The sequence below is a fragment of the Chlorella variabilis genome (genome assembly GCF_000147415.1).
Source record: "Chlorella variabilis unplaced genomic scaffold CHLNCscaffold_13, whole genome shotgun sequence".
NCBI classification, from domain to species: domain Eukaryota; kingdom Viridiplantae; phylum Chlorophyta; class Trebouxiophyceae; order Chlorellales; family Chlorellaceae; genus Chlorella; species Chlorella variabilis.
Genome location: NW_005435075.1, coordinates 728,433 through 741,951, shown reverse-complemented (window position 1 = coordinate 741,951; position 13,519 = coordinate 728,433). Strand labels below are relative to the sequence as shown.

The 13,519-nt window shown below is 64.5% G+C and overlaps 3 protein-coding genes across 3 annotated transcripts; 1 reads left to right on the top strand and 2 right to left on the bottom strand.

The window, feature by feature from the left end:
• Positions 1-357: 357 nt before the first annotated feature.
• On the bottom strand, positions 358-7,001 carry CHLNCDRAFT_58166 (hypothetical protein; the record flags this gene model as incomplete). Its single annotated transcript, XM_005846568.1, has 11 exons — positions 358-586; positions 1,129-1,294; positions 2,323-2,383; positions 2,790-3,178; positions 3,329-3,438; positions 3,583-4,360; positions 4,544-4,695; positions 4,836-4,899; positions 5,045-5,791; positions 5,961-6,702; positions 6,855-7,001. 11 exons carry the CDS (start codon positions 6,999-7,001, stop codon positions 541-543), a joined length of 3,402 nt encoding a protein of 1,133 aa, XP_005846630.1. The 3' UTR covers positions 358-540.
• Positions 7,002-8,253: 1,252 nt separating this feature from the next.
• On the top strand, positions 8,254-10,474 carry CHLNCDRAFT_52990 (hypothetical protein; the record flags this gene model as incomplete). Its single annotated transcript, XM_005846709.1, has 9 exons — positions 8,254-8,283; positions 8,439-8,586; positions 8,777-8,947; positions 9,075-9,197; positions 9,347-9,480; positions 9,616-9,681; positions 9,794-9,877; positions 10,055-10,180; positions 10,325-10,474. 9 exons carry the CDS (start codon positions 8,254-8,256, stop codon positions 10,472-10,474), a joined length of 1,032 nt encoding a protein of 343 aa, XP_005846771.1.
• Positions 10,475-10,918: 444 nt separating this feature from the next.
• CHLNCDRAFT_135271 (hypothetical protein) lies at positions 10,919-13,179 on the bottom strand (the record flags this gene model as incomplete). Its single annotated transcript, XM_005846567.1, has 11 exons — positions 10,919-11,020; positions 11,129-11,255; positions 11,473-11,558; positions 11,751-11,790; positions 11,869-11,972; positions 12,066-12,146; positions 12,311-12,357; positions 12,466-12,549; positions 12,691-12,766; positions 12,848-12,998; positions 13,106-13,179. The coding sequence occupies 11 exons, from the start codon at positions 13,177-13,179 to the stop codon at positions 10,919-10,921; spliced, it is 972 nt and encodes a 323-aa protein (XP_005846629.1).
• Positions 13,180-13,519: the final 340 nt, after the last annotated feature.

Genomic DNA, 13,519 nt, shown 5'->3' with positions numbered 1-13,519 from the left:
ATGCATCCAATTGCAGCAAACGACTGGGTACAGACTGGTCCACGGCGAAGGGGGAAGTCAATGGGCAGGAAAAAGGGGCGATGCTTGCATGTCGGATGTGCAGTGGTGTGGTATGACGTGCGCAGTACACAGTGTGTCTCAGTCGTGGTACTGCGGGCAGCGGGCTCAGCCCGCAAGGCGTTCGCATAAACAAACAGAGTCATACAAAACGCACAGCAAAACAAGTGTGAGCGGAGTGGCGGCGTATTGGGCACACAACAGCATCAAGGCCAGTGAACAATAAACAGCAATCATAGGGTTGCGGAGTGCATCCCAGCCCAGGCTCCAAAAGCTACGCGACGCCTGTGTACCATGGTGAGCGACAATGAGGGGTCAGGGTTCACAGCAGGTCGAAGCAGGTCGTTGGTTCACAGCAGGTCGAAGCGCGCAACCCTGAGTGGGGTGTGACCGACGGGGCAGCCCAGGCGGGTGCCGGGTACTAGGTAGCTAAATTGGGGTCGAAGCGCATGCGCGCACTAAGGGCACCCCGCGCCCAGGCACCTAGTTGGTCTTTGGTGCATTTTTCCAGCACTCTGGCGGATCCCAGCTGCAGGCAGCAAAGGCAGAACGGGTGCAGACATGGCAATGAGGAAGATGGGGAGCCGATCAAGTGGCAGGAAGAGCAGCCAAGTTGACACGCACGGCCCCGCCAGCTCCTGACAGCGGCCTGCCCCAAGTCCAGCCCACTCACATCGTCTCCTGGGTCTTGGAATTGTGGTAATAGGCCTCCCCTTGCTCAGTGCGGTACTGCGTCCAGCCCTGCGGCCCCGGAACTGGGCAGCCTGCACGCCCAGGTGGCCAGGCAGGTCAGGGAGCGCTGCCAGGAAGCAAGTGCAGGTTCTTTCCTCGATGGCTGCTGCTGCCCGCTGCCACACCTGCTGCTTTCCATGCCGGGTCGTCTCGTGCACGCCCGTTTGCTACGCCAGCGCCTCGGCCGCCCTGAAAGCGAGGCATCACAGGGCAGCGCTATGGGTTCAGCTGCAGCCACGCACGCAATAATGCTGTGCAGCGGCAGGTGGAGACTTTGGTCAGCCCACTTGGTGGCAGCCGCAAGCACCGGACCGCCGCTGAGCATGCGCCAGAGCTCACCTGGCCCCGCCCGCCGCTGCTACCACCGCTCTCTGGTCCCCGCCCGCGCCCCCTACCGCCGCCGCCGCTGCCGCTAGGATTTCCCCGTGCGGGGAGCGTTCGAAGCTCTTCCTCGCCATGCGCGAAATTGCAGCGGTCGCCGAAGCGGCAGTGCCCAGCTTGCCACCTGCAGGCAAGCAAACAAAGAGCGAGAAGAGGCGATGTTCAGGGAGCGCAAGGGGCGGGCGACGCCGCGGCGGGAGCAGCGGCCACCCGCCCACCCGGCAAGCAAGCGCACCAGACCCGCATACAGGCGGCCGCGGATCGCGGGCAGCGGCTGTGTGCAGCAGTGCCGGGGCAGCAGTGGGGCACGACCTTTCACAGAGCCGGGTTCGGGCGTTGGCTTCGGTGCCCCGGAAGCCAACCCGCTGCGCTCCTTTTTCCGCGCCGCCAGGGCCCCGTTGTGCTCCTTTCTCCGCGCCGCTAGAGCCCCGGCCTCCGCCACCTCCAGAGCCCCTGCCCGCCGTGCTAGGCCCCATCGTGCGCCTGCCGCCTCCACCAAGCGTTTCCAAGCCTCTGAAAGCCCGTCTGCGGGTGCTCCTGCAGCCGAAGGCTGTCAAACAACGAAACGAAAAAAACGGCAAGCGCGCCAGCAGGGCGCCTAGAGGTCACGGCAGCTTGAGAACAGGCGCCGGAGGGGCAGGGGATGCCCTCCTCCTCCAGGTGGCCAGGTGGACCACGCTGGCGCACGTGCGCGCACTGGCCGACATGCGGCAGGCCCACTCACAGTTTGCAGGCCCTCTGCAAAAAGTCGTCCGTCAAATGTGCAGCACGTGAATGTTCTAGGGCAATACTATCCTTGGCGCGGCGTCAGTTCATGGTCTGAAGTGCGATATGGGAGGAGGCACGTGTTGCGGTGCCGAGGCGGCCATCTCCAGTGTTCATTCTTAATTGTCGCCCTTGTGATCAGGCGGGGGCTGCTGTTGGGGCTGCTGCTTTGGATCAGGCTGCTCGTGCTGCTGCCCGCCCGGGATGATAAGGTGGGGACCCTCCAAATCAGCGTCGTCATCTGCGCAACAACATGACCATTTGAGGAAAAAGGCATGAAGGTTGATACCTTGGTAACGGCCTAGCCCGTCTGCTGGAGTAGTCAACAAGGAAGGTCATACAGGAAGTATTTTTGGAAATGCCGGGCAGGGCATGTAGTGGGCTCACCGCTCATGAGCGAGTCGGCACGGGCGGAGGCGCTAGGCGTGAGGCCATGCAGGCCCTCCACCTGCAATGCGAGGGGAAGTTGAGGGGTCAGCATGACGAGCAACGATCATCAATCTCTCTTTGGAAACAGACAACATCAGAAACAAATCAGCCTCACAAACACCTCCAGCACAAGCCAAGAGGCCGGCAGCCCTCCGTGCTGGCGAGAGTGGGGAGAGGCACTGCAATCCGCAAGTGGCAGAAAAAGGGCGTGCCTGCAGGTCTGGCGCGAGCTGCTGCAGGGAATGGAGCGAGCCCTGACGATACCGACCAAACCCATCCTGCTGCTGCGCCGCATCCAGGCCGCCAGACTGGCGACGGCTGCCACTGCCGCTCCCGCCAGCTGCACCTCCGGCCGCAGCTGCTGCCGTAGCATTGGCTGCCGCCGCCCCAGCCCCTGCTGCCAGTTGGTGCAAGCGGCGGTGCACCGCAGCAAAGGGCGGCTCCGGGGGCAGGCCCAGGGCCAGGGACGGGCGAAGGTGCGGCGCTGCCGCCCCTGCCGCCGCCGCCGCTGGCTCGCCCCGCCCTGCCCCTACACGCTGCTGCTGCTGCTGTTGTTGAAGCGAGCTCATGACTGCCATCCAGTGCTGGTGCTGCTCCTGGAGCCCCAGCATGGGCGCCAGCGGAGGCGGCAGCGGCAGCACCCCAGCGTTGGAGAGCGAGGGCGGGCGGGCGGGCGAGCCACCAAGGCTGGGCAGGTGGTGGCTGCCGCTGGCGCCATCCAGGGGCCCCACTGGAAATGCTGGGTACGTGGGCTGGCTGTCTGCCCGGGCCAGTGAGGCTGCTGCAGCTAGCCAGTCCTGGGCATGCAGGTCATCTGCAGGGCAACGCCAGAGAGCAGGAAATGTCGCAGGAGTCAGGAGCCTGCTTAGCGGGGACACTGCACCGCCAGCATGCGCAGCCAGCGTTTGTCCCAATCAGGACTGCCAGGCTGCCACAGGCAGGCAGAAAGCATGTGACCACCCACCCTGCAGGTCTACATCATGCAGGTCCCGGTGCATGAGGTCTATGGGCGGCGAGGGCGTGGGCTGCCGCGAGCTGAGCAGCGCCGATGCGGTGGCGGCAGGCAGGGATGGCCTGCAGCGGGCAGGGCGGCAGCACAGGCAAGCAGGGGCTCAAGTCTCGCCGATGCGTTCCATGCTGCCTGGCCCTAGGGTGCATTGACAGGGTGCATTGACATGCGGCCACGGCAAGCACCCGACCCATCCACCATCCCCGCACCTTGGCGGCGGTGGCAGCCCCAGCCCGCTGCCAGCCCCCTGCATGATCTGCATCAGCTCTGCCACTGCTGCTGCCTTCTGGTTCTCCTGCTGTGCATGTGCCGCTGGCTCTGCCACAGAAGACGTATCCGGCTGCTGCCCCCAGCTCCGCCCCAGAGTCATGCCCGCCGCAGCAGCAGCAGCCGCGGCGGCGGCGGCGACGGCTGCGGGCGACAGCCCCTGCTCCGAAAGGCGTGTGGCCGCGCCCAGCGTGGGCGGCGGCCCGCCAAACGGCATGAATGGCGGCAGATGAGGAGGCGGCTGCATGTGCGACTGCTGGTGGAGGCCCGAGAGGTGGGCTGCTGCCAGGCCTGCCGCCACAGCTGAGGGCATCTGATGCCAGCCAGACAGCGGCCCCGCCAGGCCCGCGCCTGCGGCGGTGCCCGGGTGCGGCGGCGGCAGGCGGTGCCGCTTGGTGTGCGGTGCTGGCACCATTACATCCGCCGAGGGCCAGGGGTGCTGTCCCAGGTCGCTGCCACTGCGACGGTTGCGCGGCCGCCGCGGCCTGCTGCCACCCCACTGCGGCACCGGCAGCCCGAGCGGCAGCGCTGCGCGGGGGCTGCTGCAGCCCAGCGCCGCCTCCATGCTGCCCAGCGCCGCCAGCTGCTGCGCCGAGGCGCTGCGCGCGCGGGCGGAGCCGGGGCCGAGGCTGCCGCTGCGCTGCAGCTTCAGGCGGTGGTGGGGCCCCATGTTGTCCAGGAAGGCAGCAATATCGTAGAGCTCGTCGTTGTTGAAGCTGTCTGCAGGCAGGGCAGCAGCAGCAGCAGCAGCAGGAGGGAGGGGGCAGGGGCGCCAGAGGAGCAGGCGTTGAGCAGAGAACGTTTGGATTACAGGGTTGCAACGGATAGGAAATGTGCAGCGCCCCATTGCAGCCGCCCACCAAACCGGTGGCTGCGGCCCACCCGCCCACCAAACCAACCCACCGTTGCGGAACGCTTGCCGCCTGGCACCCAGCGCAACCGCGACGCCCCGCGGGGACAGGGCCCCTGCTGCAGTGGGCGTGCCGGCAGCCATTGGGCTCCCAAAGCCGCCCTGGCAGCGGCTGCAGATGTAGCGATCTGCGCTGTGCCGCAGCCTGCAATGCACGCAAAGAGGCCAGATCAGGCTTGAAACAATGAATAATCAAGGGGACGAGAGGTAGGATGTTTCGGCACAGACGGTCTTCCTGGATTTCGAGGCAAGTTCCAGCTGCACTCTGCATGCAGCGCCACCCACCTGCCATACCGCGCCAGGCAGGCGATGTGGGCCCACACGCCGCACCCCTCACACTCAATCATCTCTGCACCCAACATTCAGGCAAAGGCGGCCCAGCGAGGGGGACAGCATGCCGGATCAGACTCAGCAATGTACCGCCGGAGCAGGCAGCACTGCTGCCTGCCATTCCCCTGGGTGCCATGCCACCTGCCGCTGCACCACCCGCCCACCTTCCCCGTCGTCGTAGCTGACACCGCACAAGCAGTCCACGTCATGCTGCTCCTGTTTGATCTGCCGCTGCCACTCTTCCTCTGCCTCGTCTGCCTCTGCCAGCTCAGCGTCTGCCAGCTCAGCATCCAGCTCAAAATCCTCGTCCTCGTCGTCATCGCTGATGCCAAACTCAGAGGCCAGGTGGTGAGGCTGGCGGCGGCGGCGGCGACGGCGCTGCAACGCCGCGCCCCCGCGGGCGGCGCCACCCCGCCCTCGCACGCCGCCGTCGCTGTGTGCGGGCGCGGAGCCACCGCCCGAACTGGTACGCCGCCGGTGGGCGAGTGGTGCCTCGGAGCCAGAGCCGGCAGGCCCTGCTCGGTAGCGCCGATCATCGTAAATGCCTGCAAACCCCACCAGGAAGAAGGCAGAAACTGAGAAGCTCACCATCAGGGCGAGAGCAAGCCAGCCAGCCGAACCCCTGCAGGATGCAGCACACACGTGGCTGCAAGCAGCAGACAGAGCTGCAGCCAGCCAGCCGGCAGCGCTGCCGCAGCAGGGCTTCAAGGCAGGCAGCGCACCGAAGCGTGTGTCCTCGTGCAGCCGCTTCTGGGCGCCCACCCTGCGCCGCTTGCCGCCCGCCGCGCTGGGCGGCCTGCTGCCATCCATCTCCTCCACATCCATCTGCGCCACACCCGAGGCTGCCGCGGTCGTGCCGCCCTGCGAGCTCACTGGCCGAGAGTGCGGCTCCTCCACACCGCCCTCTTCATCTGCAGCGCCCAGGGCAGCCCAAGGAAAAAACTGGTCAGTTGCGCTAGGCAGTTGCGACTATCGCAAAATCAGGGAGCCCTGCCCTACCCCAGGCGACACCCCAGCACTCCAGCTACACACCCTCGCTGACCTCAGCAGCAGCAGCTGCTGCAGCAGGGAGGCACGCACCCAGGAAGCGCTTGCGGTTGAGAGCTGCCTTGCGCCGGTTGGAGTGCCGCACTACCGTCGCCGCCACATGCGCATCCGTGCCAGGCAGCATGCCGCTCAGGGGTGCGCTATCTGCTGCCGTCTCTGCTGCCTGCAGGACGGCTGAAACCGCGGCGTTTGCTGCCGCCTGCGCCTGCTGTACCTCCTCCGCCACCTGAAGATACACCTGCCTGGCAGCCAGCAGCATCTGCTGAGCCAGTTCTGCCTGCTGCTGTTGCCACTGTGCAACCTGCTGCAGCGCATCAGCTTGCGCCCCTGGAGCTGCTACTGCTGCTGCTTCATCCATCGCCGCCGCTGCCGCTGCCCGGCGGATGGCAGCAGCGGCCAGCTGCTGCACATAAGCGTGCTGCACCGGCTTGATAGCTGCCTGCGCCTGCTGCAGCCGCTGCTGCGTAGCCGCCTGCTCCGCAGCCAGCTGATCCTGCTGCTGCTGCGCTGTCAACGGCGGCGCCGCTGGCTGCTGCTGCTCCTTTGCGCGCTGAGCGCTGCTGGCACCGGCGCTGCGTGCCACTCCCGCCGCCTGCTGCTGCGTCGGAAGCGAGGCTGCTTGCGGCTGTGAATCGGCGGTGGCCGCGGCCTCAGCGGCGGCGGGTGCAGGGCTCCGCTGTGCAGCTGCCCTGGAGGAGCTAGAGCGGCGCTGCTGCGGCGGAGACGCCCCCATTTCGTTGATGGCCAGGTGGCGGAACTTGATCATGTTTCGGTACTGCCAGGCAGCAGGGCAGCAGAGCGGGATGGCACAGCGGTTGACATGCGTGTCAAACAATGCCGGCAGCAGGCAGCCTCAGTTTCTGGCACAGTGGTGGGCCAAGCAGTCCTCCTGCCCCCTGTGCTGTTTGGGCCGTCTCTCTTCCTCACCTTGTCCTTCAACTGCACCCCCGTGCGATGCCGCAGCACGGGGTAGTCATTCACAATCTTCTGCCAGTTGCCCACACCAAAGCGCCTCACTCCCTCCTTGAGCGCCGCCACCTCCGCCTCCGACCAATGATTGTAAGAGCGCCCCATGGACCCCTGACCCCCGCCACACCAGGCTGGCAGGCAGGCCGGGAGTGCGCCAGTGGCAAAACCGGGTGGGTAGGGCGGGCCGGCTGGCAGTGCGCTGCCGCCAGCGCCAGCAGGCCACCGTTTAGGACAGCTGCTGAACCGCGGTCTCAGCAACAACTATGCCGCAATCCTGAGGCGTATGCAAGATGATGCGCTCCAAGTATTTCTGGAGACAGGCAGCAGGCAAGGGTGTCAAAGGCGGGAAAAAGCGGCGAGCGGTGCCCGTCCAGAGTCTCATTGCATGCTGCAAACTAAACAAGGACACGAACACTGCAGTTTTGGAGCCCCGCTGCGCAATCTGCTGCACCTGCCACTGCGTGCAAAAGAACCCTAGGAGAACCCTGGTCAGTGGGGTGGCGTGCCTGGGGTGCGGTGGAGCCGCAAGCGATGCAGTGCACCCCCACACGATGGCTGCCCCGCTTCTGTAGCCTATGATTGTTGTGCCTGCAGCATGCAAGCCTGGGGTGAGCAGCAGGCAAGAGCAAACTGCTGCCTTGTAGCGGCGGGAGTCGTCCTGCGAAGCCTCCCGCCGTGCCGCGGGCGCACCCTCCTGTACAGCGCTGAACGGGCTGCGGCTCGTCCCGGGATGCTGGCAGCAGCTACCTAGTGTGCTGCGGCCTCGCAGGCCCGCAGCCGCCAAAAGGGCATGGGAGTAGGGCTCTCTGTTTTCCGCAGCCAGAGCGTCCACCACCCCCTCTGGCCCAGAACGCCGACGCACAATGCTGGGATGGTTCGGCGAACCCTGCCCTGCTCGATCCAGAGGTTTGGTGTGGGCAGCAGGGCACGTCAGCGTACCTTTTAGAACGTGACGCTCCTGATCAATTTACAATTGTTGTCTGCGACAAGCGTTGATTTCAATTCGCTTTGGGGGCTCGAGACGTCTGCGGCACCCGCCTGGAATCACCCGCCTGCATCCCTGACGCATTGCACCACCACACGTGTGGAGGTCAGCAGCAGGCAAGTAGCGATGGTGGTGCCGGCAGCAACGCATGCTCCTCGGCATTGGCCCTCGGCAGCAGCAGGCAGCAGGCAGGCGATTAGCAGGCGCCAAGCAGCATGCTGGTCAGTTTGCAAGGCTGCCCAGGCGCCAGCCCGGCCCGCCGTGAAGGCGCTGCTGCGGCAACGGCAGCGGCGGCTTGCGGTGCACGCCGCCGCGACTGCAGAGGCACCCGAGGCAGAGGAGCAGCAGCAGTATGAGGAGGTGGAACGGACCATGCCGACCCGGCTGCTTAGTCCGCAAGAGGTGGGACTGACCAGTGGCATGACACCATGCGGCCGTGCAGGCCAATGCCAGCATGTCTCGCCCTGCCTCGCGTGCACCTGTTGTGCAGCCCGCATGCCCAACCGTGCTGCTGCCGCGGGGTCCCTCCCCTCCCCCCCGGCGCTGCGCACTTGCAGGCGCTAGATGCACTATACGAGAGCCAACACGCCGCGCAGCGCACCACCTACCGCGCCTTTTACAGCAGCGAGCTGGGCGGCATCGTCACCGACCCGGCGCTGTTTGTGGTGCAGCTGGACGACCACATGCTGCACAGGGGGCACGGAGGTAATGGCGGCGGCAGCAGCTGGCGCAGGGGACGTACTGCAGGGGCAGATCGAGAGTTGCCCCGCCTATGCCGCCCTAGTGTTGGTTTTGCCCCCTGCTCGCCATTTACCCCAACCACGCAATGCTGCCATGTCTGCCCCTGTGCTCTCTCCACCAAGGCACCTGCCTTCCTGCCGTCCACTCACTGCAGTGTTTGACACCGCCATGCTAGTGAACGGCCACCTGTACCAGCTGGACCAGCACCTGCACCGCTTCCTCGCCTCGGCAGCGAAGGCCAACATCCCGCTGCCGCCCGGCATGACCGTGGAGCAGATGCGGCGCACCATTCTGGAGACCACTGCCGCCAGCTGCAAGCTCAATGGTGCGTGTGGGCCGTGGTGCCGGCTGCCAGGATGTGCAACAGGGCGTCTCTGCGCTATCAGGCCAACCTTCCTGCCAGCCCGCCTTCCAGCCCGCCCCTCCCCCTGCTCTTGTGTCCTCCCTCGCAGGCCATGTGCGCTACTGGCTGTCTGCGGGGCGCGGCGGGTTTGGTCTCAGCGGCAACGAGTGTCTGGGGTCGGCATTCTACTGCGTGGTGTACACGCAGGAGGTGCCCGACAGCAAGCTGGACGGTGAGCCCATGGCCGAGTCGACTTGGCCTACTGATGGCATGGCGGTGGCGCTCACAGGGAGTGGGAGTAGCTGGCAATGGTGTGCATCACGCCCACCCACCCACCCCATTCCCACCCACTCGCTGGCTGACACGCCTGGCGTCGTGCAGAGTACCTGCGCGGGTGGCGCGTGAAGACGAGCCCTGTGCCGCTCAAGCCGCCCTTCTTCACCGGCATCAAGTCCAACAACTACCTGCCCAACGCGCTGAACCTCATGGACGCAGAAGCAGAGGGCTTCGACCAGGTGCGTTTGTGATGCTGGGGCCAAGGGGGGCAGGGCTGTGGTGGTCGCTGACTGCAATGGCAGCTGTGCTGCGCTGGTTGGCTTCCCTGGGCGCCAGCGGTGCCCATCCAGCCAGATGCATGTGCCTGGCTGCAGGGCGTGTTTGTGGATGCTGAAGGCAACGTGAGCGAGGGCCCCAACATGAACGTGGCCTGCCTGCTGGTGAGCTCCCAGCCCTGGTGCGCTCCCTGTTTGGCCTCGTCATTCTCTTGCTGCGAGCTGCCCTCAACCTCGCTCGCCTGCCTGCCTGCCTGCCACCCTCTTGGCTGTGCAGGCCGACGGCACCCTGGTGGTTCCCCCCTTTGATCACTCCCTCAACGGCATCACCGTGCAGCGCATGATGGAGCTGCTGCCCGCGGTGCGCTATCCTCCTCGTTCCTGCCCAGCCACGCCAGCTCATGTGGCCTGCGGCAGCGCAGGCCCCTGTTGTCGTGCTACCGAGCGGCAACAGATCTAGTGATGGGCATCTGCTTGGATGTTGTACAACAGCAAACTGACCGACCTGTCCATTTCCGCCGCTATGCTAGCGTTGCAGGCGATTGAAGAGGGCATGGAGGGCATTAAGCGGGTGGAGCAGCGGCACATCAGCCTGGCTGAGGCCAAGGCGGCCACTGAAGTCTTCTTCATTAGCAGCAGCATGCTAATCATGCCCGTGGTGCAGGTGTGCGCGTCAGGCCGGCCCAACTGGGCCGAGCATTTCTACTCTTACGTTGATGTTCTGCCCCACCTTCCTCCTCCGGATAGCATCACTGCTCAATCGCTGAAGTTCCCTCCTACCCTGCGTGCCCGCCCGCCTGTCGTGCAGTGGGACACGCAGCTGATAGCGGATGGCACGGCAGGCATTGTGGCGCTTCAGATCCGGGTGATGCTGCAGAATGACACCAAGCCGCGGCCAGCATCAGACCAGCACACGGAGGTTCCCTACGGCTTCATGACTGGCATGGAGGAGGCATGAAGGGGCAGACCCGGCTGCACCATCACGTGGGTCTGCCCCTGGGTATCTGACGCTCTGTGACAATGTAACGTCTCATCAAAACTCTACATTCAGCAGGAAGGTTGGCAGCTGAACTGTCGGCGGAAGATGCACAGAGGGAAATAGGAGTGTGCTCAAGGAGTATACTCCTTGGAATGCAGAGGAAGAGAGGCTGTAGCAAATCCTCTGGCACTACGTCACCAAACGCGACAACAAGGAAGGCAAGACAGGCATGTCGTTTGCGTAACAAGCTTGCTGGGGTCGTTTTCTCAGGTGATTTTAACTGATACAATTTGCCCTGTAACACCCTGAACACGGCTTCTGTCTCATGGCTTGCATATGTAGTACCTGCGTGTTGTCAAAACGAAGTGCAATGGGCAAAATATGCCGCTTGGCAGCCGCCACTCTCATCAGCAGCCAAGCTGCTCAATTGCTGCAAGCCGATGCTTGCCTGTTCCAGGGGTGGTCCCAGTCCAGCACCTCTGCCGACCCAAAGCCCGCCTCCTTCATCATGCGGCACATCTCGCCCTGGCACGGCAGATGGCAGGCAGGGTGCGCCAGCAAGTCAATCAGTGGCAGCGCTGCTGGTAGCCCGCATGGCGTCGCCGCGAAACATGCCGACGTGTGATTGCTCACCGCGGGGATGCCCAGCGTGCCCAGGGCAGCACCACCAGGTGCGCTCATGCCCGAAGGCAGGCACAGGTGGCAGCTGAAGCCGTACATGTAGGCTGCCAGGGGGTGGGAGTGCACATTGGCGGCATGGCTGCATGGGAGGAGGCATGGGAAGGCACATGTGTGCAGAAAGCGGCAGCACCTCCTGGCGCCTCTCATACCAGCACAAGCTCCGAGCCTCCCCAGAGTCCAGTCCATCTGCCTCCAGTCTCTGGAAAAGAGCACACACAACTGAGCACACACAACCAAAACGCCGTCAGCTCCTCACTTGCCTGTCCATGGCCGTCATATCGCCGACCACCCAGCACCCGTCGGTGGCAACCGCCTTGCGCACCGCCGCCATGACCTTCTGCGGGTGAGCCATGTCGTGAATGGCGTCGTGGGTCATCACCAGCTGCAGGGGCAGATGAGGGGGAGATCAGCCCCAATTCAGGCAGCCAGACACACTTGTCTGAAAGGGAGCTGGAGGGGAGAGCTGCTGGCCACTCTGCGGCCTGCCTATATGCCCCGTCCCCCACCGCCTCGCCTGGTACGTGGGCTCCTGCGGCATGCGCTCCTCGTCCAGTCCGGCATTGAAGAACTCGACATTGGTCAGCCCGCGGCTACCCGCCTCAGCCTTGGCGCTCCTGAGTACCAGCAGGGCACCAATGAGCCGAGCACCATGCTTGGCGAGCCACCATAGCACCGCAGCCACTGCCGCTCACCTCAGCGCATCCTCGCTGATGTCATAGCCGTGGAAGGTGGAGGAGGGGAAGGCGGCAGCCACCGTCAGCAGCGCCTCACCGCACCCACACCCTACGTCCGCCACCTGGTGCAATGGCAGTGGGGGGAATGGACATGATGCTAATAAGCATGACCCCAGGACTCCAGGCGCTAAGCTGAAGGACAGCAACGGCTGTACCTTGCACCCCTTCTCCAGCTTTGCCTCCATGCCTGGCATGCCACGCAGGCTGGGCACCAGAGAGTGGCGCAGCCACACTCCCTGCATTGACATGAGCGTGGATGACAGGGTTTCAGCCATTCATGTGACTCATGCGGTCGTTGATTGCTACAATACCCCAGCAGTTGTGTGCCTGCACATCTGAACTGCAGCCTCCAGGTGATAGAAAAAATGATAGAAGGGCTTCCGGTGCTCAGATCACCCACCAGCTCGCGACAGGTGCCACAGGTGACGCTGGGATCGATCTCGTTGTCTGCAGTCAGGAAGGGGATCGTCTCCCGATCGCCTCCTGCTAATGAGTGTGGGCAGGGAAGTCTAGAAACAATACCAAGTATCACAGGCGATCCCCAGCTGCACTCACAGCTGATGCCTGAGCCGTCTTTGAAGCAAGTAGGCAGGCGCTCATCCGCCATCTTAGCCAGGCCAGGGACAGCCATGAAACCGCCTGCAGGGCAGCAAGAGGACCGACGGACACAAAGCAAGATGGCAAAGGAACGACTCCTGGCTCCAAGGCAGCAGTCACGGAGCTGGCAGGAAGGTTGCAGTCGGCAGCAATCCTGGGTTGGCTGCGCCCGCCGGACATCACCGGCAGAATAAAAGGGAGATGCATCACTGCCACTCTCATGAACCAGGCAATCCTGCTGCGCCTGGGTGAGCCAGTACTGCAGGGAGGCAGTAGCAGTGAAGCTCTTGACATCAACTGATCTCCATGCCAGTCACGGACCAACTGGTGCACTGCACACCTTTTCAGCGGCCTCGTCGGTGCTGATGACGCGTGCGGAGGCCTGCTGGCGCAGCCACTCCGAAATGTAGCGCGCATTCAGGCCCTGGTGCTTGGCCAGCTCGGCGGCGGTGCAGGGGCCGTGGTGCTTCAGCGCAGCGTACAAGCCCAGCCTGCAGGCACGCAAAGGGGGGGTCGTTGTGTAGATGATGGGTGCATGCGTGCATCTGACAGGATAGGTGGGCGAGTGACCAGCCTGACCACTCCCAAGAGAACTCACTTGTCGCCCAGGGAGATGAGGTTGGCAGTGAGCGCGCCGATGTAGAAATTCGCGAGGAGCTCCTGCAAGCACATTCGCCCAGCCCTGCATCTCCGGTCACTGGCATCAGGACAATGGCAAACAGAGTTCGTCAAACAGAGCTTGCCTGCAGCTTATTCGCATCATCCGGCGCAGGCTCGATGCCGGTACTGCCGTCGCTCCCGGCGGCCGCCGCCTCGGAGGGAGTTGCTTTGTCGACATCAGCCGCTGCGCCGCCTGGCGTGCTGCCTGCCTTGGTAGGTTCGGGGGGCAACATTGCTGTGTCTGCGGAGGCGGGCTTGCCGTGAAAAACGTGGGGACACCGAGGGCGCGATGGGCGGGCGGACGAGAACGAGAGCAGAGCAGCAGCAGCAGCAGAGCAGCAGCAGCTATCTG